A 22969-nucleotide genomic window follows, 5' to 3' on the forward strand; every position below is an offset into this window, starting at 1 on the left:
AGTGCAAACGATGCAAAGAAATGAAATGACTATTATATCTATAGTAAGGTAACTCACGACACAATAAGGGTTACATAGCTCAGGATAATGTTAAAACCACAGTTCACTGGTTCTGCCATAACTGATGCATTATCAGGACAGTCAAATAACATCAAGATATCTGATCAATTGACGAATTATAAAAAGACCCTTATAAAGGTAAAGGACTGGTATTTTATCACTATGATTTGATGACACTTCCACCTTTTATCACACGTGATTTTTTTTAAAGGGCTTTATTCATATTGATTTTAGGGCCACTTTTGGAGAGTGGAGAGTGGAAATCGGGGTAGAGAGAGGAATGACAGGCTTGATCTGAACCCAGGCTGGCTCCTTGGAAGACTAGCTTTCATGAGCTAACCACTTGGCCACTGTGTGGTGCTGCTTTATTTTTAATAGGCTCTTTGCAGATGATGTGGAAGTAGAGATTTCTGCATAGAGAAATGCTACCAGGAGGCCATGTTTTGAAGTATGCCAAGCATTCAAAGTGTGAAAATCTAAACATTCTTAATTTTTAAGTTAATTTTGCATTCTGAAAGTGAAATATTCAGGCACAAAAAGTTTTTAAAAAGTCACAGAAATCACTGCAGGCAGGAATCAGGAAAAAGCCCCCTTTTAAAGCCTGGACAAGTGATGTCACACAATGTTTGTGTATTGTCCTTTTCCACAAAGGGGTCCTTGTTTGGTTCAGTTTTTCCTGATTTAGCACATCGAACTCTGGTCTTACCCGGGTTTCCTCAGCTGATGTCCTTCCAGCCTTGCTCGTTGTGACAGGAAATGCATGTTTTTAGAGATTCAGATCATTTGGCTCAGCTCAGTAGAGCTGGATGTTTGACTTCCAAACAGCTCTTCATTTGGTAGCTGTTTGGCTTTTTAAATGTGGATTAAATAATGACAAAAATGGAAGAAAGAAAACAGGCACTCAAATAGGAGCTAGCTACAGTGGCTCACATTAAAGAGCTGTTTTGTAGAACAGCCTCATTCTTAAACGGCACATAATAACTCAGCCGCTTACCCCACAAGGTTAATTCGGTTGATAGTACATCACTGTTCCAGGTAAAAGCATGTTAAAAGGAACTTCTATATATTTTTAAAGGGGCTCAGCTGGCCTCTTTGCTCACTTCAAGACTCCTCTAGACTCTTGTCTCCCTTCATCTGGATAGACCTTGCTGGACTGTGGGAGCTGCAGGACTGAGTCATTAGTGATAATGATCACCTCTTCGTCAGGTAAATCAGCTAAACTGTGCTAAAAAAAACCTTTCTGTTAAGTGTAATGACTGAATGTCTATAGGGATTTTGTGATGATAACTGCAAAACTGCAGCGTGCAGTTTCATTGAGAGCTGTTAAATACAAACTTTTCTCTATTCCTATTCAGTCCTAATGACTGCCCCCCTACTTCCTGAACCCTAACAGACATTCAGGGTCATGTGATTGCAAACGACCTATTTGTTAATTTGTTCATGTATTCATTTTGCCTTTGTTGTGCAGGACAGCTGAGGAGAGACTGGACATATGAGGAGGGAGAGGTGGATGAGACACCCAACAAACAACACCAGGATCAGGATTGAAACCTGCAACCAGTGTAATGACTGTAGCCTCAGCATATGGGAGCCTGCTCTGCCAACTGAGCTAAAGTGGTGTCCTCCTTTTACTTCTTTTCAGTGCTGTGTATTTTTCTGATATTGTCCTCTTCTTTTGTCTTCTGTCTGGTCTTGGCACCACCATGAGGAGTCAAGTTGTAGTGACAGTAAATGCATCCATCCATTATCTACAGCTTATTACCACCAGGGACTCAGTATCACAAGACAAGTCACAATAGATATAACTGAATTAATATTTTGTCACATCCATAGCCCACCTCACCTGTCCTGTTTTGTGTTTATATATGACGTACTGCTTTGAATTTCAGGATGTTGTTGGCCTTTTTGTCCTCATTGATGGGGAAATCTGAAGACAGACAGGAAGAAAGAGGGGGTGATGTGCAAGAAAGCCAAGAGTGTCGAACTGGCAAGGTGAGCTTAAAGAGCACCCAACATTTACCCAACGGTTGCCCATGAATGCAGCATATTCACACTTACTTTTAAACATGTTAGATTTCAACAAATCCAAAGCATATGAGAATGTCATATCTCTGATTCATAATTGATTTCAAACAGAGTCAGTGAATGTTTTTTTGCTTTTTGTTAGATAGTTCAGATAGTATGGAAATAGATAAATAAGATCTGACTGTCAGGCAGACTTTGTAGAAAATCAATCACTGGCTTTACCTTGAAAGAACAGGTGGTTATTAACATTGTTTTTCCTGTGCACCTTAAAATGTCCCACATTATTTTATTTAAATTATATCAAGTTATTAAGAGGTAATAAGTTTCCAGTTTTGCAAAGAAAGACTGAAAATAATAGCACAAAGTGTAGCAATTTTAAAAGCAAAAGCAGAATTTTGATCTTTTCTTTGAGTTGTGTTTTATTGTCATTTATCTGCTATGAGATTAGACATTTGCAGAAAAAAACGGCGTGCTTTGGTAGTAGTTTTACATTAAATACATGCAACATTTGAAAAGAATACAAACACAGGGTAAAAGCTGCTTGCTGATAATCTGATTGGAGTAATACAAAGCAGTGTTTGTTTAAAGCAGAGGTATACCTGTCAGACCCTTTAAATCCTAGGCTTGCATTTTGTTGATCAAAACTTTCAAGCTCACAGTCAGATGAAATCTAAAGGATGCAAACTTGTTCAAACAAAACAGACCACTAATGGGAGTTATGACATCAAGTCCAAACTCGTGCTGTGGAGGCCAATAAAACTCAATATTTGTCTGAATACATCACACGCTGCAGAGCTTGTGATTCATGAAAAAAACATTGGTGAAGCACTACATCTACACAACTCTGCATCTTCTCTGCACTAAATCTGCTGCAAGATTCATTTCACTCCCTTCAAACAGGATCACACATAAAGATGAGGAAATCATCAATTCATCTGAGCTTAAAAACGTATGAATTTTAGTCTGTTCTTTTGTGTTGTACTATCTAAGATACTTTGCCTTAATCAGAGGGAAAAATCTACATTAGACAACACTGCACTTTGTGGATTCTTTTATAAAATATGTTGCATACTGTCTTCCTATACCGTAGGGAAAATATTTCCAGTCAACATTGTCCTACTCCTCCTGCACAACTGTAGAGTTTTTCTACTGCACCTCTGCAAATATTTTCTATTATACCGCCTCAAAACTGCAATTGTAACTAAGAAAGCATTGCTTGATGGAAAAATGTAATGCAATAAATTCAGATTTTTGTGATGGGTTTATTGCATTAGGTCATATTGCCATAGTGCAGCCCAAATTAGGTCATTCATAATAGGCTCCAGCTATTTTACAACTTCTGTTTCTGATCATCTTTGACTTTTATAGTCACAATGACTCTCCTTTACTATCAAAATACCACTGAGTACATGTGTTTGCAGAAGTTTGCTTACAATAAAGAGAAGGACCCACTCCTCTCTGACACATCTTTTTTGTCTGGTTAAGCTGTTGAATTGGTAACTTTAGTTCTATCTTCTTGTTGTCTTATATGACCATTTCTCTGTTCGTTATTGTGTGGTGCAATGAGTGAGTAACACTAATATCTCAGTTTCCAAAGAGGAAGCTATTAAATTTTGCTTACATAATAATACTTACAGCCAAAGAGGTTTATGTGAAATCTACTGTGTGTTTGTCTTCTGTGTGTGACATACGTGTGTGTGTGTTTCTTGGCAGTCGACGATGTCGTTGATGGCGAGCAGCAGAGGAAAGGAGAAATGTGAGAACGGCCTGTGAACTCTGTTTCAGCCCATGCAGTCATTTCCTCAGCGACTGAAGGTAAACACTCTTACTTTCAGAGAGGAAGTGACTCAACGCTCACTCGCTCTCTCTGCCTTGTCTCTTTCTCACTTTCACTCTTTCCTCCACATGAGCCCAAACACTCACTAGCTCCCCTAATCATACATTCTTCAGTTTATGTTCGCACGTGTGTGATGACCAGTCAGAGTTTTCCCAGACATCATAGCTACAGCATCTGCTCTGAGCTGAGTCACCTTTGTTTAAGGTGAAGATGCTTGTGTCTGCTAGTGATTTCTTTTGGTTTAACTCATGGTACTGGGTCAGCAATAGCTCTGTCTTTAAGACAGAGATGCTGAGATCAAAATATGAGATAAAATTTGAAATTGTGAATTTAAAAGGCCAAAATATGATTTTAACTTATAAATTGTGAGTCTTAAAGGTCAAAATCAAATCAATCAAAAATCAAAAAGCAAAACAAAAGTCAAAATTAGGAGTTTAAATAGTCATAACATCAGATAAAATTCAAAATTATTAATTGAAAAGTTCAAATTATATAACGAAAATTAAAAATCATAAGTTTACGCTGGAATTGTGAGATGCAAAATTGAAAATATAAAAGAAAACAAAAAGTAAATCTTTTCCCACACTTAACTTTTTTATTGAATTCTTTTTACTTTTTTAAATGTGTATGTCTTAACAAGGATATTTTAAATGATCATGGTTAAATTTACGTTTTTATACTGGAGGAAATCTGTAGACCTCATATTGGTGGCCACTTATGATAAAATTGAAATATGATCTTGTAGGCCGGGTATAACTGTACCATGGGCCAGATTTGGCCCCTGGGCCATGAGTTTGACACCCCTGCTTTAAGGGCTTGTTTAATTTTTTTCAACCTTTATTTAACCAGGAACCCGTCATTTAAATTAGAGATCTCTTTTTCGAGTGACCTAGCCAAGATAGGCAGAAGCACAGTTAACAAAGTTTCAGAAAATAAGCAGCAGCCATGCAAACAACCATAAGAGCATACTGGAAAACAGCTGAACTGGAGCTCAGCCTTCAGAGGATTGTCAAACAAAGTAGACTCAAGAACTTAGGGGAACCTCACAAGGATTGAATCGAGTCTGGAGTCAGTGGATCAAGAGTCTCTTCTGGGGAAATGTCAGCAGGAAGATGAGAGACACCAAACTCAACAATACAGACGAGCTGAAGGCTGCTAACAGAGCAACCTGGGCTTTGTAACACCCCAGCAGTGCCACAGACTGATAGGCTTCATGCCACTTCACATAGAAATTTGTGCAAAAGGAGCTAGACCAAGAACTGAGTGGATAAATTAATATAATTTCAGAGAAGGTCAACATTTCTGTGTTATAAATCCTTTTTTTGGACTGATGTTTTGTGATATTCTGTTATTATAAGAATGGATTTTCTTTTTTGTTTTTTTGAGAAAAGAAAAGTGTTTGACCTTAATTGAGGAGACGTAGCCTCCATGGTGTGACTAGAACCTTGACTTTGGTTTTATAGATAAAAAAAAAACATTTGTATGATTCAATAAAGACAGACAGGAGGACGGGTTTGGAAACAATCATATTTCAAACACATACAGTCCACACATGTGGTACACTATTAGCCGGCTAATTAATGAGCTTGCTTATTAGGTTGTTAAGTACAGTGTTTTCAACAGAGTGGGATTCCAACTGTGGTGGTAGCTGACTGAAGTTTTTAATTTATTGGACCTTAAGCCCCTGTGAGGAGTTTTAAACTTGTTATGAAACTATGAAATTAATATTTGGTGTCTCTCCCCATCATTGGCAAGGCTTGTAACTTCTGTACTGCTAACTTTAATGCCTCATCAGATGGACTGATGATGTGATGAACAGAACAATGCCTAAATATGCTTCTGCAGCAAAGATTCCACCAGAGTAAAACTATTTACTACTGATAAAAGATGGCTAAGATTTGTTTGTGAAATTACACTGCTTATGCACATAAAGTCAGCAAAGATTAAGAGCTACAGCTTTGTCCACAGAGGGTGCCAAAACAACAAAAACTGACTTTGTTTATGAGGGTTAAAGCTCCTGAAACAAGTTTTTAGCTGGATGTGAAACATGCTAAAGCTAATGCTGTATGTCTCATGGTAGGATACTGAAGCAATTTTAACCATCTGTGACAGGATTGTTGGTTTCTTTGTGGTTGTTCTTTAATCATGACGCTGCCGCTGTGGGGTAGATGTCAGACAAATCCATGAACTGCACAAACTGGAACAGCTTTTTATATTTTTCATGGCAGGGATTCTTTTCAATGAGCGGAAGTTTGACTGCAGAAGAAAGCAGGTTAAGATTTTGATTTTTGCAAGTACTGCCCATACATGTAGAGAACAGATTAAATACTGCTTTATCCACAAGGGGGCTCTAAATCTACACAAACTAGAAGTTTATCACAGGAGGTCAGGTGAGCTGATGTTGATGTTAGCAAACATAGCTGTGAAAAAAGAATCAGTTCATTCAGAATAATTGGCCTTGTCACCACTACAACTAGCAACATTTTCACACAGGGTTGTTAAGAGACTGACTGCAGCAGAACTTAAGTGATCACTTGGTGTTTGAGTTTGATCAATGACTGGCATACTGATTCTCTTTAAGGTTCTATTAAAATGGATAAAATGTGATAAAAGCCTTTCTTCCAATGGGGAATCCTGGCACTTTTAATGCACCTGGTGCTCTTTTCATTTTAGCTCCCCTGCCCCTCTGGTAGCATCAGCCTGACACTAACTGAAACTTTATTTAATCAGTTTTGCTCTGACTCTTTGCACTCAAACATATAAGACTTTATTTGAAACTGAAAAAACTTTTTATAGCTTATTTTTCCACAGTTTAGGAATTATATTAAGTGTCCAACAATCTATAGTTTCATAGGTGTAATGTACGTGCAGACCTCGTCTTCTTTTGGTAGTTTGTCCGTATTTTGAAAGAAGATTATAAAAACTGGGACACACAAATAATGCAACTGGTTTCACATGATGAATGCATACTGTGTTAAATTTTATGATGCATGGTATGAGATAGAACTCTATAAACAGACAAAGACAAGATAAATTATAACTTTATTTGTTTTTACTTTATAGGGAAATTCTGGAACCAGGTTGCTCAAATATCACAGTACAAAATAAGAGTAAGACTTAAGAACATCAAATATACATGAATAAAGTGAGTAATAATAAGTAAACATAAGCCAGAAAACTGTCAAAAGCAACAATACTTGAAGTACAATGCATTAAAGCTGCGGTGAGTTTTTAACTGGTTATGAAATAGAGTGAAATCCATAAAGATACCACTTTATAAAGCACAAAAAAACAGAGGCCATCAGCGTATAGGCATACCATTTCTCAAAGGTTGTCACGGGGTAGGTGTAAGACAAAGGAACAAACTGCATGCTGCAGAAACATTGTGTTTTTTTTTTTTTGTTTTTTTTTTTACATTTTCTAATCCAAATGTTCCCAGTAAGGTACACTAAATCTGTGATACACCAACAAACACAGGAGCTTTAGGAAACAAAGAGTACAATATTATTTAAAGCATCACCGGCAGTCATATTTGGAGGTAATATAAAGTTACAGCGGCTCTAAAAAGTCTATACACCCCTGTTAAAATTTTTGTGATGTAAAAATAAGGCAAAGAGACATCATTTCAGAATTTTTCTAGTTTTAACCTCCTGAGACCAGAGCTTTTATTTGGTGGACATTTCTTTTTATTTCTTTTAGTTATTTCGGATCAGTCAGACCTAATAAGTATAAAAAACAAAACATTTTATTTAACAACACTGGACTCTGATTGGGCCAGTCCAAACATCTTCTGGTAAGGAAATTCTTTTGTAGATTTGGATGGGCCATCGACATGCTACAAGCCGAGACCAGCCCTGTACCTTCAGCTTTTTAGCAGATACCTGAAGGTTTGGTGCCAAAATTGACAGGTGTGTGGATATGGTGTTCCTTTTGGTGATGTGCACTACATTAAACATGCAGTGATGCAAGCATAATTGTGCAAACATCTGTAAAGTGCACATGCAACGCTGTGATCAAACCTTCTTTTGTACATATTCCTCTCTATCTGAATATCTGCTCTACATCCTACACACTGCATGTTCATTTAGCATCATATTTGCTGTGAGTGACTCCTGGCTGTGTATTCAAAGAAACCCTGCACATCAAGACTTCGTATGATTAACATCAGGGCCTTTCTACGAATCTAGCACAGAGAAATGCCCCAGATTTCTACGTTTGGAGATTTTTACCTCCGCCAAGGAGGTTATGTGATCAGGTGGGTTTGTTTGTTTGTTAGTTTGTTTGTTAGCGACATAACTCAAAAAGTAATGGATGGATTTTGATGAAATTTTCAGGAAATGTCAGAAATGGCATAAGGAAGAACTGATTAGATTTTGGGAGTGATCCGGATCACCGTCTGGATCTAGGATTTTTTTTTTAGGATTCTGTACTAATGGGAGATAGGGCTAATGGCCGAGCTCTGTGCTGTTACCACTTTACACCAGGAGATGGCAAACATGAGTAACTTCAATCCCAGAAGCATTTTGGCTGTTTACATTCAAAATTTTGGAGTTTATAGAGTTTGAAAGACGGACGCCCGGTCGAGGAGAGGAGTCGAAGCGTAACAGAGAGAAAGACAGCGAACTGTAGCGAGAATACTCACAGTGCTGGGAGGAATGGAGGAATATTCACCCTCTGCCATGACTTCCAGTCGTCCAGTAAGACCATGGGTGAGACTGTCAGTGCATCTGTTGGCACCAACAGGCAACGCTTCCTCCATGACCGTCCACCCATACTGAAGCCAATGCTATACCTCACCATGTGTCCACCCCACTGCGGGGGGAGCAATTGGCGAATGCCATGGTGGGGGCCACATGGGGACGGATCCAGGATTTTTTTTAAAGGATTCTTCACTATTGGGAGATAGGGCTAATGGCGGAGGTCTGTGCTCTCCAAGGGCTTTTCTAGTTTTTTTAAGCAGCAATTTCATATTATTACCCAGAGTGCATTGCACAAGAAAGGCTGTGACTTTTTTAATGAGTTTCTCAAAATAGAAATCCAGATAATTTTCTTTTTTAAAATACATGTAATGTAAAGGCACTGCTGTAAACGGAATAATAAGGACAATATTTGTTAATATGAGGGGTTCCCTTCCACTGGACAGCAGGAACTGATGTGAGGAGTTGAAGTAAAGCTATAGAGATGGTAGTTTATTTTTCAGTGGCCAAGTCTAGACATCAGACACTCCAACACAAAACTGTCAACAGTTGTATATAAGTGATGTGAGTATATTTTATTCTGAGAGTGACACACACAGCTGTGCAGCTTTGATTTGCAGAGCAGGCTGTGTAGAGAGGAGAGCAGAGGAGAGGAGGGGGTGTGAGGAGAAATAACCAACAAGGAAACCACTTTCAGCTTTGCTCCTGCACCGCCTGGCTGGCTCTCAGCCAGGTTTCTCCAAAGAGGGTTGGCTCACCCCTTCTCCTCTCCTCCCTTCTTTCTCTCCCAAACCCACATACGCACTAACTCTCCAACGCGTCAGGCGAGAAGAAGAAGAAGACGGAGAAAACAGGAGAAAGAGCGACTAAAGCGAGGATAACTTTTCCAACAACAGCAGCGAGGACGAGGAGGAACTTCTAAAGATGTCAAACGTGTCGGTTTTGCGGACGGATCACTTTGGAGCGCGAGGGAAGTGATTTTTTTTCCTTTAGGGAGACATCAGGAGCGAGGACGCGCGTTTTTTTCCGCCGTATGAGACGTCAGAAATCAGCTTGGGTTAACAAAGCAGGCGCCTTTGAGCTGGATCTGGTGATTTAATGTGCCTGGATCTCCGTGGAGGGCAGTGAAGGATGCCAGGATGCCCTCTCTGATCCCCCATCTGCTTGTCATCTGGCTGAGCGTCCACAGGCTGGCGTGGTGCACGGAGCGCTCCTCCACACGGGAGCGCTTCAAGGTGGTCATCGCTCCTCTCATCTGCAAGCGGATCTGCCTGAAGGGCCAGTGTCAGGATACGTGCGAGCAGGGCAACAACACCACGCTGATCGCTGAGAACGGCCAGGGCGCAGACACACTGATCGGACAGGGCTTCAGGGTCGGTGAGTGACGTTGCCGGGCTCAAACAGAGCTGTTTGTTTATCAGAGGATGTGATTAGGCCGCTCACATCAACCAAAAGTGCTGCTCTGACCTCTGCTTTATTGTTTTTCCTCTCCGGAGACGAGAGGGGGCTGCTGATTGCTCATAAAACCACTTTTATGGTAAATATTACGTCAAAAAGTCACACAGCAAGTTAATAAGTCTCTATTAAGTCACTTTCAGTGGAAATCTGGCTGTTTATTATACTGTGGTGTATGGAAATATACAAGCAGCAGCATTTGAGACATCATTATAGGGAGAATAGCTACTTTGTACAGCACATACCAAGTTAATACGTCTCTATAAAGTCACTTTCAATGGAAATCTAGCTGTTTATTATAATTGAGTGTATGGAAATATCCATTCAGCAGTATATAAGATCCTATTCTAGGGGGACAGTACATATCTCTATCTTTAGCATAGGCAGTAATATTGCATACTTATGTTTTGAAACTCTATGTAGGACTCTACAATGGACAAGTGATATACTATACCATATAAATAAATAATATGTTTAATTAATGATAATAATAATTGTTTAGATCAACTAGTTATAAAGTAAAATGGGAAACTTTTGTCCCCTTAAAGGGCAAATCCTGCAGTTTAATTCAGGCTTTTATTAAATTCCAGCCATATCAGTTGAAAAATGTGCTTAAGTATCAAATGTGAAAGCTCTTAATGCAGATTAAATAGGGTATTAAAATTAGACCCTTAAATGTGTATTTGTGGATCTGCACCAAGATCGTCCAAAATCATCACTGTAAAGCCTTTCCTGCAGTTTAGGCAATAAATTAGTGTAGTCATGTGTTAAAAAAGATATAACGTAATACTCATAAATAACATTTAAATTGATGTTTAAACTTACAATCTATTGTTTAGATTGTGTAACTACTGTGAGCCCAGACACCCTGCTGCGAAAAGCTCATTTCAGCCGTTTTAGTCGCGATCTTGTTCATTCGGTCAGTACCCACAGCTCGTGACCATAGGTGAGGGTTTGAACTTAGATCGACGGGTAAATTGAGAGCTTTGCCTTCTGGCTTAGCTCTCTCTTCACCACAGCGGACCGGTATAACGCCTGCATCACTGCAGACGCTGAACCGATCCGTCTGTCAATCTCCCGCTCCATCTTTCCCTCACTCGTGAACAAGACCCCAAGATACTTGAACTCCTCCACTTGGGGCTGAGACTCTCCTCCGACCTGGAGTGGGCAGTCCACCCTTTTCCGGCTAAGAACCATGGCCTCAGACTTAGAGGTGCTAATCCTCGTCCCAACCCCTTCAACAGGATGACATCATCTGCAAAAAGCAGAGACGGAATCCAAAGGCTACCGAACCTGACGCCCTCCACCACTTGACTGCGCCTAGAGATTCTGTAAAAGTTATGAACAGAACTGGTGACAGAGGACAGCCCTGGCAGAGTCCAACACTAACTGGGAACGAGTTCGACTTACTGCCAGCAATGCAAACCAGACTCTCGCTTTGACAATACAGAGATTGTAAGTTCTCCTCGTCTGTGATATTTTATACTCACATATGACTAAAGCACTGAGAGACAATATTTAGCACTGGAATGAGAACGATAACCTGCATAGAGGATTGAAAGTTGTTGGTGCTAGCACTGCTAATGTTAGCTGCATTCTGCAAATCAACTTTGCACCATTACACTGTGACATTGCTTTAGGATTACACTGTGAAGCTGGTTCACAGAATGTAGTTTCTATACTTTAGAGTAGAGAACGAAACACAATTATGATTTGTGTTTAATGAGAAGTCAGATGTGCTTAGGAACATCACTACGCTTTAGTGGGCACGATAATTGGTAGTCAGTCAAACCAATTAATGTTAATCTTCATTAATTCAGGTCCACCATCCTGCTTAAATATCCTGTCTAGACTGTAACCTAGCCACGAGTAGACATTGTAGCTCTGGCTATTGTTATTGCCATGATGTCATAGTGCTCTACTACCCAGAAGTAAACAAGCATGGCGAATGGCACTGATAGCAACTTATAGGAATATCATGGTTTAGTTGCATTTTAATCTAGAAAATGGCAATAAAGTTGCATTTACACTGTCAAGTTACATAATCGGTTGGCATTGTACAACATCCTCTGCTCCGCTCTGATTAATTTCACATTGTTTACCTGGTGGGATCTCTGTGTTAGAGGAAACGTTCAAATTATAAGTGTTTTCTTAGCTTTTTCTTTAGACTAAACACATTATTTATATTTAACTCAATCTGAAATTAGTCACCTTGAAAACATCCCTAATTGTAACGAGCTAAACAATAAAAACAAGCAATGATCTTGTATAATTCACTCGTAGACATTTCAGGCTTTGTTCTCTTAAAAGAGTATCGTCTTTATGACCGACATCAGTTTGATGTAGCTACTTAGTACCTCCACCCTCGATTTATATCATTAAGATTTATGTCAGGTGGGTTGAAACTCCACTCCGCAAATAAATAGGTGGCTTCAGTGAGGTGAGCTGGGTTTACCCTCCACAGCTTCACTGGAAAATGCTCCCATGTTACACTTTAATTACTGAGGCATGCTTCATTACATAGCATATAAATGTACTCTTCAGATCTATACTTTCCCTCTCCTCAGCTCCTGTTCCTGCTTGGCATGAGTGGAGCCTTTCTGCTGTATCAGATCAGCTGTGGTGAGACGTGGAGCCTCCATGTCTACGTCAGATTACCCAGAACTGGATTATACTGGGCCTCTTAGTCTCTAACTTTCTTTATGTAAAAAATAAGATTTTAAAGAAGGAAATGATGTGATGATAACCTGCCTGAGATCATCAGCTGTGCTATAGGAAGTACAGAACAACAGCTCAGCTGCAGTATAGTTTTTGCAGTGACTGAAAGCCAGTATCATTTCTTTACTCCTCTTTAAAGAAGATTATTTTTAACATAAATGGTCTTAACTATTTCTTATATAACTCAATAATAAACTACAGATCACAGCTGTGCTTCAGCACCAGTTTAATGTGATGCAATAGCTTCAAATATCTGTGGACATGAGCAAAACCATCTGCCTTTTAACACTTTTCAAAGCGTTACTCTTCAGAGTGTTTGTGGAGTAAAGATGTCCTGATACATTTTTTCCATTTACTGTTTCCAACTAGATTCAGTGCCAGAATTGGCCAAAGGCATGCTAATTTAATAAAATAAACTCTTTTTTTAACATCTGCATGTTTATACAAGGTGACTGTTTTCATGGCTGTATGGTTTGGCCTCAGTGGGATGAAGGAATCCTCACCTTACAACAAGCCAGGCCAAAGTTAGCAGCAGCTCAGATTTTTGTCCCTCCTGTCACAATGTGTCTGCCTAAGACTATTAGAGAAACACAGGTCCTTAGTTTGATCCACCTGAATATGCTTTATTATGGACGTGGTTAGGTCATGCCCCATGTATGGAGGCAATAATCGTCCATTTGGGTAGCCTGGGTTCAAGTGCGACCTGGGGCTCCTTCCCACGTCATTCCTCACTCTCTCTCCCTGATTCCCTACTCTGTCTACTCTCCTATCTAAATAACACCCTAAAGACCAGCCCAAAATAAACCTTAGACATGCTATTATGGAATTTTAAGCATTATGGGTATCTTTTAAGTGTAAGTGGTAAAATACAGCAGTATTTTGTGATGGAAAAACACTGATTGTAGACCTTTATCTAGCTTTAACAAACTTTACTGTCTTCAATAGCACAGCACTGATGGTGCAATCTTCATATTATCAGCGCTTCACATAATGTACCTGAAATTGGCTTGGTTTTGCTGCTCCTAACAGCAGTTGCTTGTGATAACTACATCATCTCTTACTGATGTGTAGGCTACTGTTTTTGTTTAAATAATAGTATATACTGAACATCTTATAAATTATGTTACTATGCCTTCCATATTTGTTGGAGGCTGTATCAGTCATTTGTTCTTTGTATACACTAACATAAAGGTTGCAATGAAGAAAAATTTTACACATCTAATACAAAACATAAGTTAAAACAAAAGTATGGGCTTTTGTCTGTATCTGCTTTTTTTTTCTGCACTGAGCGCTAACCAAAAATGGCATCAGCTGTTCTTTGTCATCACACTCACATCACTCTCAGTTGCAGCTCAACTTTTGGAACAGTGCTTTTGATTTTTAGTTATTGGTTTTAAAGTTACAGTGCATATTAATTAACATTTCTGTAAATGTGCCAGAGTTAGTCAAAAGGCTAGTTCCTGTCTGCAGTCCCTGGCCAGATGTTAAAATGGTCTCCCTGTATAGCAGCAGGCTGGAATAAAAAAATCCTCCGTCTAAAGTCTGGACAAACGGTGTAACACAACGCTGGTGTATGAGTCCGTTTCCACAAAGCGGTCTGGTCTGGTTTGGTTCTGTCCACTTTTTGCGATAGTTTAACACATGAAACTCTGATCTTAACCGTGTTTCCTCAGCTGATGTCTGTCCGGCCTCGCTCGTTGTGATGGGACATCCATCTCCTTTAGTGATCTAGATCATTTGGCTCAACTCAGTAGAGCTGTTTTTTTGCCTCCAAAATGACTCTTCATTTGGCCACAGTTTGGCTTTTTAAATGTGGATTAAATAACAACAGGATGGAGGAAAGGAAACTGGCACTCAAACTGGAGATAGCTACTGTGGTTCACATTAAAGAGCCATTTCATAGAACAGGCTCGTTCATGAACAGCACATAATGAGTCAGTCACTCACCCCACAAGGTTTATTCAGTTGATAGTAAATCATCATTTCAATTTAAAGCAGGTTTGTGACAAAACAAGGTTTTTTAGATGTTACAAGGGTCAATTAAATGAGTTAAAGTGTGGTGTAAACCCCCTTTTTTGTTAAGTGTAGGGATTGGACTTAATGTATGTGGAAATTTTCTGATGATAACTGTACCGTACAAGTTCATTTAGAGCTGTTAAGTACTAACTCCCCTCAGTTCATAATCATTTCTAATGGCTGTCCCCCACTTCCTGACCCCAGTGGACATTCAGGATCACGTGATTGTAAAGAACCTTTAGATATAACATGTCATCCCTGTGCTTGTCAATGCCACTTCTCCCTCACTGACCAATCGAGATCAAGAAAGGGAGGGACTTATGATGCCAGCTTTGTCAACAACAATGGCGATGGAGTAACTCATCTGACTCATCTTTTCGAGGGCAAAGTTTCCAGGTCCAGAGCTGCAGCTATAGCCAGGTCAGGACTCCTTAATTGTGTTCATGTTTTCTTGGTGATATTTCCTCGAATAAAAGAAAACATTTAGCGCATGGAGCCATTAAAAACATACCATGGAGGAAAGCAGAGGTCAACTGTCATGACTTAGCAGCAACACCAACATATTGGCAACATATTGATATAAAAACACTGCCAGTGTACAGTTTTTGTCCCGCACACATAGGCTACACTTGGGTGGGCCACCCAGGTTTATTTACAGCCACCCTAGTATATTTGCCTTCCATTTGTTTCTTTAAAAAATATATGCTACCTCATCAAAAATAAGCCTTCCTCACATGCAGCTCACTAGCTATGATTATGTAATATCTTTATACAATACTGTAATGATGGCCATCCCAACCACCCAAGTACAATAAAATCCTGTGGGAAGCTTTGCGATGTATTTTTGCATTTAGACAGTGCCACTGTCCTCTCTGCTGCTTTGCCTTAAATACAGATTTATATTTTTAAAAAATGACTAAAGGACTTTAGAGTTGTCAGCGTTTGTCGACCTGTAAAACTGGAAGCACTATCACTGCTGTCTCTCTTTTGATTGTGGCAGCTTTTGGTTTGAAACCGGAGGCATCTCTGATACTGCCCTCAATATCGTAACAACTGTGGATTATAGAAGCGAAGATGCAGCACTTAATGGCTCTTAAGCAATGTCATTCATTCATTTGTGGTTGTTGCTAATAACAAATTTGCTTTTAGTTGCAGTGTTGTGGGCTTCTTGAAGTTCTCACAAACAATTTCATATGATGCAGATAAGTTCCATTTGATCTTACAGATGCAGCCTCTCCAGCTGTTTCCCCTCTTTGGCCCATGTGTGAGCAAGCAGGCTGGATTTAATCAAACGAAGTGATTCCTCACTTGTAACACAGTGACAGAACTTTTCCTCCTTGTCACCGTGCAGTGATGTAGAGTCAGAGCTGGCTCGGCCTCAACTCCTCCTCCTGATTTCCCTGCTGTGTCACGTCACTTTTTGGAGCTTCTGTGTCAAATAATTCTGGAGAGACATCTTAGATTCCTGGCATACCTCATGCTGCTTCACATTTGGTCTGGATAGAGAAGCTGCTCCACACTCACCTGTCTTTGGGATTTCAGATATCAGAACAAAAACCCTGCTGACTGTATGAGTTTCAGTCTACGTATGAAGGGATCGAGAGTTCAGTCTGAAGAGGAGACGTGTCTTGTTCAGTGCGAGGGCTGGAATGTGGTGCGGACAAGTGGAAATTTCTCTCTCCTGTGTCAAAACGGCCACGGCTATAGCAGCAACAATATGAAGACTTTTCCATATTAGAGCTGTTGTGACGTCAGCATGGTGAGGCTGAGGCCCCAAACCTAAGCGAACCTTTCCTCAAAAGAAACGTTGCTCAGAAATACCTTTCAGTAGGTGTGCTGTGATACATATGTACCAGGACTTTCACAGGCTGTTAAAAGATTGGCTCGACTTTGGTGGACCTTCAGGCTGAGGGCCAAGAAACAGTCAGGTTTTAGTGGTGATCTAGATCTGGGATTGCTGCCAACATCCTTTTTATGATCTTAACTTTGAAGGTAATAGAGAGAGAAACTTTTTATTTACTGTCATCGGGCAGGTTGACAAGATAAAGTCACCTGGGAAAAGGAAATCAAAGAGGGGCCATTACTGTTACATGGCATACATCTGGTCCTAAACATTAACCTTAAATCTTTAGGGAACTTTTTAAGAACCAGAAATAAAAATAAGGGCAAATGAAGTTGGATAAATGATGTCCTGGAGTTAAACAGCTGTAGGAAAAACTGAAAAAGATGTCAGTGTTGGCAGAGGTTGACGCTTCCAAGTGGAAATAACTAGGATGGGCACAATTCAGTGTTAATTTTGACAGCATTTTTAAATTTAGTTTTAGTTATAGTCTCTTGCCAAAAATATCTTTTAGTTTTAGTCATAATTTATTCATCTAAATTGTTTTAGTTTTAGTCTAGTTTTAGTTGATGAAACTTCCCAACATTTTAGTCGACAAAATTTATAGTAAATTTAGTCGAATGATTGGATCTCTCCCAAACTTACCCCGCCACCACGCAGCAAAAGCAGTTGTGATTGGATCTCCCCCCGTATCTCATCCCACCTTTCCACACAGCCGAAGTAGCTGTGATTGAAGTATGCCTAACTTGCCCCTACTTTCTACATGACGAAATTAGGTCTGATTGGATAAAGTCTCTGTCAAACATTTTTGTCTTGTTTTTATTTGTTGACTTAAGTGTCAATTTCGTTTTAGTTTTTGTCCACATGCACTTGTTTTTATTAGTTACTGTCTCATTTTCGTCAGGGGGAAAAAGGCTATTAACAAAATCTATAATGAGAATAATTAGTCAACAAAATTAACACTGGCACAGTTAATTGGTAAAACGGTTAAAATCATTTATCAAATTAGCCGGTGCGGGATTTACGAGTTGGTTAAACTAATTACCTATCATTTTTTTACAAACAAAGGCTTGAAATATCAGTCTATGATGCTCTTTTAAACAGTAATGAACCTCCCGCCACTAGAGGCCGCTGTAAGCTTTAGTTAATGGCTGCCGCCTTCCTGTCTGGCATGTCACCGGATGTAAATATGAGATATATGCAGTGGCTTAGCGGTTAGCGTGTTGCAGTCAGGGCAGTATGACCGTTTTTTTAAAGTAGTTAATGGAAAAAAAGTGGTATGTAGGCTGTCGAGGGTTTAACTCATGTGTAACTACTCACCCGAAGTAAAAAGAGGCAACACATCAATATTAATCTGCAAAGAGGAACAAAGGCTGGCGGTGCTAGCTACTAATGTTAGCCATGCTGTAGAGAGTATCAGGCTAACATCACACCTGCTGACCCTGTGAGACTGTTTTCTAGGGATTTTCTCCTCTTTGGACTAGTCAGTTAAACAAAAATTTAAATGAGTTTTTAGCCGAATAGTGAAATAGACGCTTAGGAACATCCTTAGAAATATCTATAAGTTGAGCCAGCATTATTATAAAGCTATAAGCAGCCTGCAAAAAAGCCCGGACACCTGATGAGAAAACAAGCCTGCCTCTGGCGCCTCTTTAGAATTTCAAATCAGTCTGCTTAGTTTATCTCAATCTTAGTTTGAAATTAAGAAACACAGTTGGGTAATTTTTTCACAATTTGTTTAACACAGCTAAGCACAGGATTACAGGTAAAATGTCAAATAGGTCTGCTAATGTTAGCACAGCTAGAGCCACCAGTTACCATCCACATGCCTTTACTGGCTACACATTGCTGCAGTCAAGCAGTTTCAATGCCACAGGCTGGTGACACAGCCTTCATGTATTTTGATCTCAATTTTCAAGGTAAAAATAGTGCCAAACCTTTCAGCCTTATGGGAGGTCATCCATCTACTGTGCTGCTTTATATCCAGATAGTGGAGTCTAATGGCATTATGGCATTGTGAGCAAATGTAACATCTAGGCAGACTGCAAAAAAACATTTCTCTTGTGGATATAGAATGATCCAGAATGCAGTTCAAGAAAGTTTATTTCAAAGGAATTAAGGAAAGTATGTTCCCAGTTTGACATCTCTATATGAGTCAAATATGAGGATAATCGTCCCCTTATCTTAGAGAACTTGTGGTGTTGGTGTTTTTTTCCACAGAGAGGCTGAACTCGGGCCTGAAGTGGACTTGTGATTTAAGATATCTCTCTACCTATTGTACGTATGTGTGCCAGTGCAGACTTAAACTTCCCCTGCAGTGTAAATTGTATTAACAAATTCTAAAAACGTCATTGTGGGAGTGTAGAGAGTGGCCTAAAAGAGTACATCTGCCAGCGAGAGGGGAACTGCATCGTTTATTCTCTGTGGGGTTTTTGCTCTGAGGAGCACCATACACATTATGTTGAGTCATTTGATCCATTTGTTATTATTAACAGTGATAAAAGCAGTCAGATTGAGACAGACTGGACCACCCAAAGGTCCAACAGAGCGGATCGTCTCCGTCTGGATTATGTGCTGTTCATGGGGACTAATCACCCGAACAACAGGCAGCTCTTTATGTGTTTCAGAGCGCTGACTCACACAGGCAGACATTATAGTCGATAAGGAAAGTAGCAGTTAAACTTTATTTAACATACAGTTTACATTAGAGCAGTTCAGCCATGTTATCATTATACATTCACATGTACTCTCACTACTCCAGAATACTCTGCATTTCATATACTGGGTTGTAAAACTTGATCATTATTCAGTGAACTAAACACTCACTGCATGTCTGCATGACGTAAACATCACATAAACAATTGTAATTTCCGCCAGATTTTCTCTGGTTTTATGTTTCCAGGAAATCCACATGTAATTTATATATTTATGAAGTTCTTAGAACACTTCCTAAAGCTGATGAAAGCACAGAAACTTGAAAGGCTACCAAGCAGGTTGGCAGGCAGAGAAAAGTTCACATTTACAGCCTGATCTGACTTTTGTTACATAACCATGTGAGTCGTCATCATCGGGCTCTGCAGGGGCGCTGTAAGCTTCAATAAGGGGTTGTTAGCCAGTTATGAAATGGACAGGAATCAAGACTGATGTTTTTTATGATCTACAAAAAACAAAAGAGACCATCAGCAGCAAGATTGATTATAGCTGTTATGGTTTTTAGTGGCTGGAAGTAGGGTAGACAGTACAGATGAAGTGTTTAGCAACAGGCTTCTTTTCCTTTTTCATTTGCAACGACTCTTGAGGAGTGATTTATTTGACTGTTTTAATAAAACCAAATGTAATTTTTGTTCAAAAACACTACATACATGTTAAGGTGGCATGTAATTAGCAGACCAAAAACTTAGATCTTGCCACCCCTCCATAGTTAGCACAAGAATTGCTATAAATGATTCATCTTAATAATAATATTATTTGTTGTCCCTTGATGTCAGTCAGATACTATGTCCAAGTGACTATGCAGCCACCCACCTCCAGCCAGGGCTGTAGGCTCCATTGGCCATATAAACAGATATGAACGTTTAGCATATCATGGCTCAGTGTAGTTTGGCATTGTTTCAGTCTAGAACAGCCTTTCCTAAACTTACTGCCTGTCAAAAAGCTGAAGTGAATCTAAAGAAGAAGGATAGAGTTTTGACAGCAGGGAGAAGCAGCCAACCCATGGTGCACATGCACGAGCCATAGCTTACACTCTCTGCAACCATCACACAGCAAACTTGCACCCAGTCTAAAACTGGCATTATAATATGTTTTTTTTTTTTTAAATTAAAAATGACCTTTTGCAGCCAATCTGCAGTACCTCCAGGGCCCGATAGGAGGCTTGCTATCACACATTGGGAATCACTGATCTAAAAGTGGTGGTAAATTGTCTGTGTCAGATTAAAATGGCATATAACCAGCACAGGAATGTGGATATTTACCTGCAAGGAGGACTAAAGGACTAGTCGAGCCTCAGGATCCCCCACCATCTCCTGGTGGGGGATCCAGAGGCTCCTGAGGTGTTGCAGTCCAGTTTAGCCTTTTAAATAATTGGTGCTCATTTTCTCTGTTTTCTGTTTGTTCACTTGCTTTTAGACTAGTGACCCCTGGGAAAATCTCTACTACATATAGACAAAAGTATTCAGCTGGCAGATCATGGAGTTGCCCACTCTTTTGCAGCTGCTTTAACTTTTCTTGAAAGGCTTTCCTTAAGATTTTGGAGTGTTTCAGTGGGAATTTGTGCCCATTCATTCTGTGCAGCTTTTATGAGGTCAGGCAGTGATGTTGAACTCATCAAACCATGCCTTTACAGTCCTTTCTTTGTCCACTGGGGTACAGTCATGTTGGAATAGGAAAGGGCTATTCCCAAACTGTTGCCACATAGTTGGAAGCATAGCATTGTCCAAAATATCCTGGTATGCTGACACATTCAGATTGCCTTTCACTGGAGATAAGGGGCCTAGCCAAACCCAGACTCACCCATATGTCAGTCAAACAGAGAAGTGTGTTTCATCACTCCATAGAACACATTTTCACTGCTTCACAGTCCATTGTCAGTGAGCTTTACACCACTCCATCTGACACTTGGCATTGGATCTGGTGATGTGAGGCTTGCATGCAGCTGTTCAGCCACAGAAAACCATTCCATGAAGCTTCTGCCACAGTTTTTTTGCTTACCTTAATCCTAGTGTAAGTGTAGAAGTCTTCAGCTATGGAATCAGCAGAGCATTAGTGGCATTTATGCACCATGCTCCTTGGTGTTGGTACGACTTGTTGATCCTAAACTCTTCCACTTTCTGATAATAACACTTAAAATTGACTGTGGAATATCCAGCCATGAACCGTCTTATTGCAAAGGTGGCACCCATCACAGTACCACGCTTGAAGCCGCTGAGCTCTTCAGAACGACCCGTTCACAAATGTTTGCAAATAGAGATTGCGTGGCTGGATGCTTGATTTTATACACGTGGCAACAGGTCTGATAGAAAAACCTGAATTCAATCATTACCAGGTGTGGCCAAATACTTTTGTCCATATAGTTATGAATGAAGGCTGATGGAGGATTTATTTGTAATCATGTCAGTCAATCTTTATGAGCATAGCACTGATTCATGACATTCATCTCAGAAAAAGAAGAAAGGAGACCGAAACATTGTTCATTGTTTTATTATTTACAATGACAATAATCCACCATGTGCACAGCACTTGGCAACATTTAGCAAAGCAACAGTAGGAGGGAAGTTCTGCCTTTGTACGGGCAGGAACCTCAAGCTGAACTAGACCAATATTGGAGTAGACATGCTGAGACTGAGCTCCATTTGTTTTGCTGACAAAATATCCAACTTTTGTTTTTCCCTTTTATGGCACTTTAATACTTGGTGTAAATTATAGGTAGAGAGAAGTGGAGAAGGTTACAAGTTGTTTGTGCCTTGGAGACTGGATATTTTTGGTCGTTGCATCTGCACTTTGTCCAGTTGTCAAAGGACGAGTTATATTTTCAGAAGAGATATTTCAAAAGCCGTTACATAAACACCAGTATCTGTGCACATGCCTTCTGACTGGCGCAGGATTATTCCAACAAATCTTAGACTAATTCTTCTCCCTGTTGCTAGCACGGAGGCATCTCATCTATCAGCCTCGCTGACAGCAGCTGCTTGGCCTTCAGGGTCTTGTCTCTCTTCTTGGTCTCAGCATCTCTTCATTATTAGCTGCTCTAGATTCTTACTTCTTCCTCTGGAGTAAATCAAAAAACACAGGAAGCAATCTTATCATAACCCACTCAGGCTCCGTCTCCCCTAAAAAGGGCATCATGAGAAGTGGATCTGGCTATTTTAGGATTTCCCATGTGGCTCTGTATTTAGAGCAAAGTGACAGTAGTAGGCCTGTGGTTTGTTTTGGTTTTCCCTTGGCATGGGTCAGAGGTCCATGGGAGTCTGAAAGCGAAGACAAGTCGGTCAAGTACAGTCGGCAGAGCTCCTTCTGCTTCTCTCTGTTTAGTAGGTGAGTTTATTTTACCTTTTAGAGCCCTCTGCTCTTCCCCCACACACCTTTTTTTCCCTCTTGTGCCAAGCTCTAGAGAAGGCGGTCTAACACGAGTGACCAGAAACCTGCAGCACTCCGGATTTCTGCCACAACTTGGACTCAACTCAGAGGCGAAGCTGGGCAGCGCTCCCACGCTCAAACCCCCTCAAACACAAACAAATATTCATCTGGGAGGCTCATGCGCATTCATTTGCAGCTAATTCATTCGCAAAAGCCTCTTAAGTGTTGTAAATTGGGAAATTTTTC

The 22969-nt window shown here is 40.0% G+C and overlaps 1 protein-coding gene across 2 annotated transcripts in view; it reads left to right on the top strand.

Moving 5' to 3' along the window:
• The first annotated feature begins 9395 nt into the window (after window positions 1–9395).
• Window positions 9396–22969, top strand: part of ltbp3 (latent transforming growth factor beta binding protein 3) — a 66035-nt gene continuing 52461 nt past the window's right edge. For both annotated transcript variants that reach the window (XM_041800991.1, XM_041800992.1), the window contains exon 1: window positions 9396–9996. In XM_041800991.1, coding sequence (XP_041656925.1) covers window positions 9759–9996 — 238 coding nt within the window. In that variant the 5' untranslated portion in view covers window positions 9396–9758. The remainder of the gene's footprint in view (window positions 9997–22969) is intronic.

Source organism: Cheilinus undulatus, linkage group 12 (assembly GCF_018320785.1).
Source record: "Cheilinus undulatus linkage group 12, ASM1832078v1, whole genome shotgun sequence".
Classification (NCBI taxonomy): domain Eukaryota; kingdom Metazoa; phylum Chordata; class Actinopteri; order Labriformes; family Labridae; genus Cheilinus; species Cheilinus undulatus.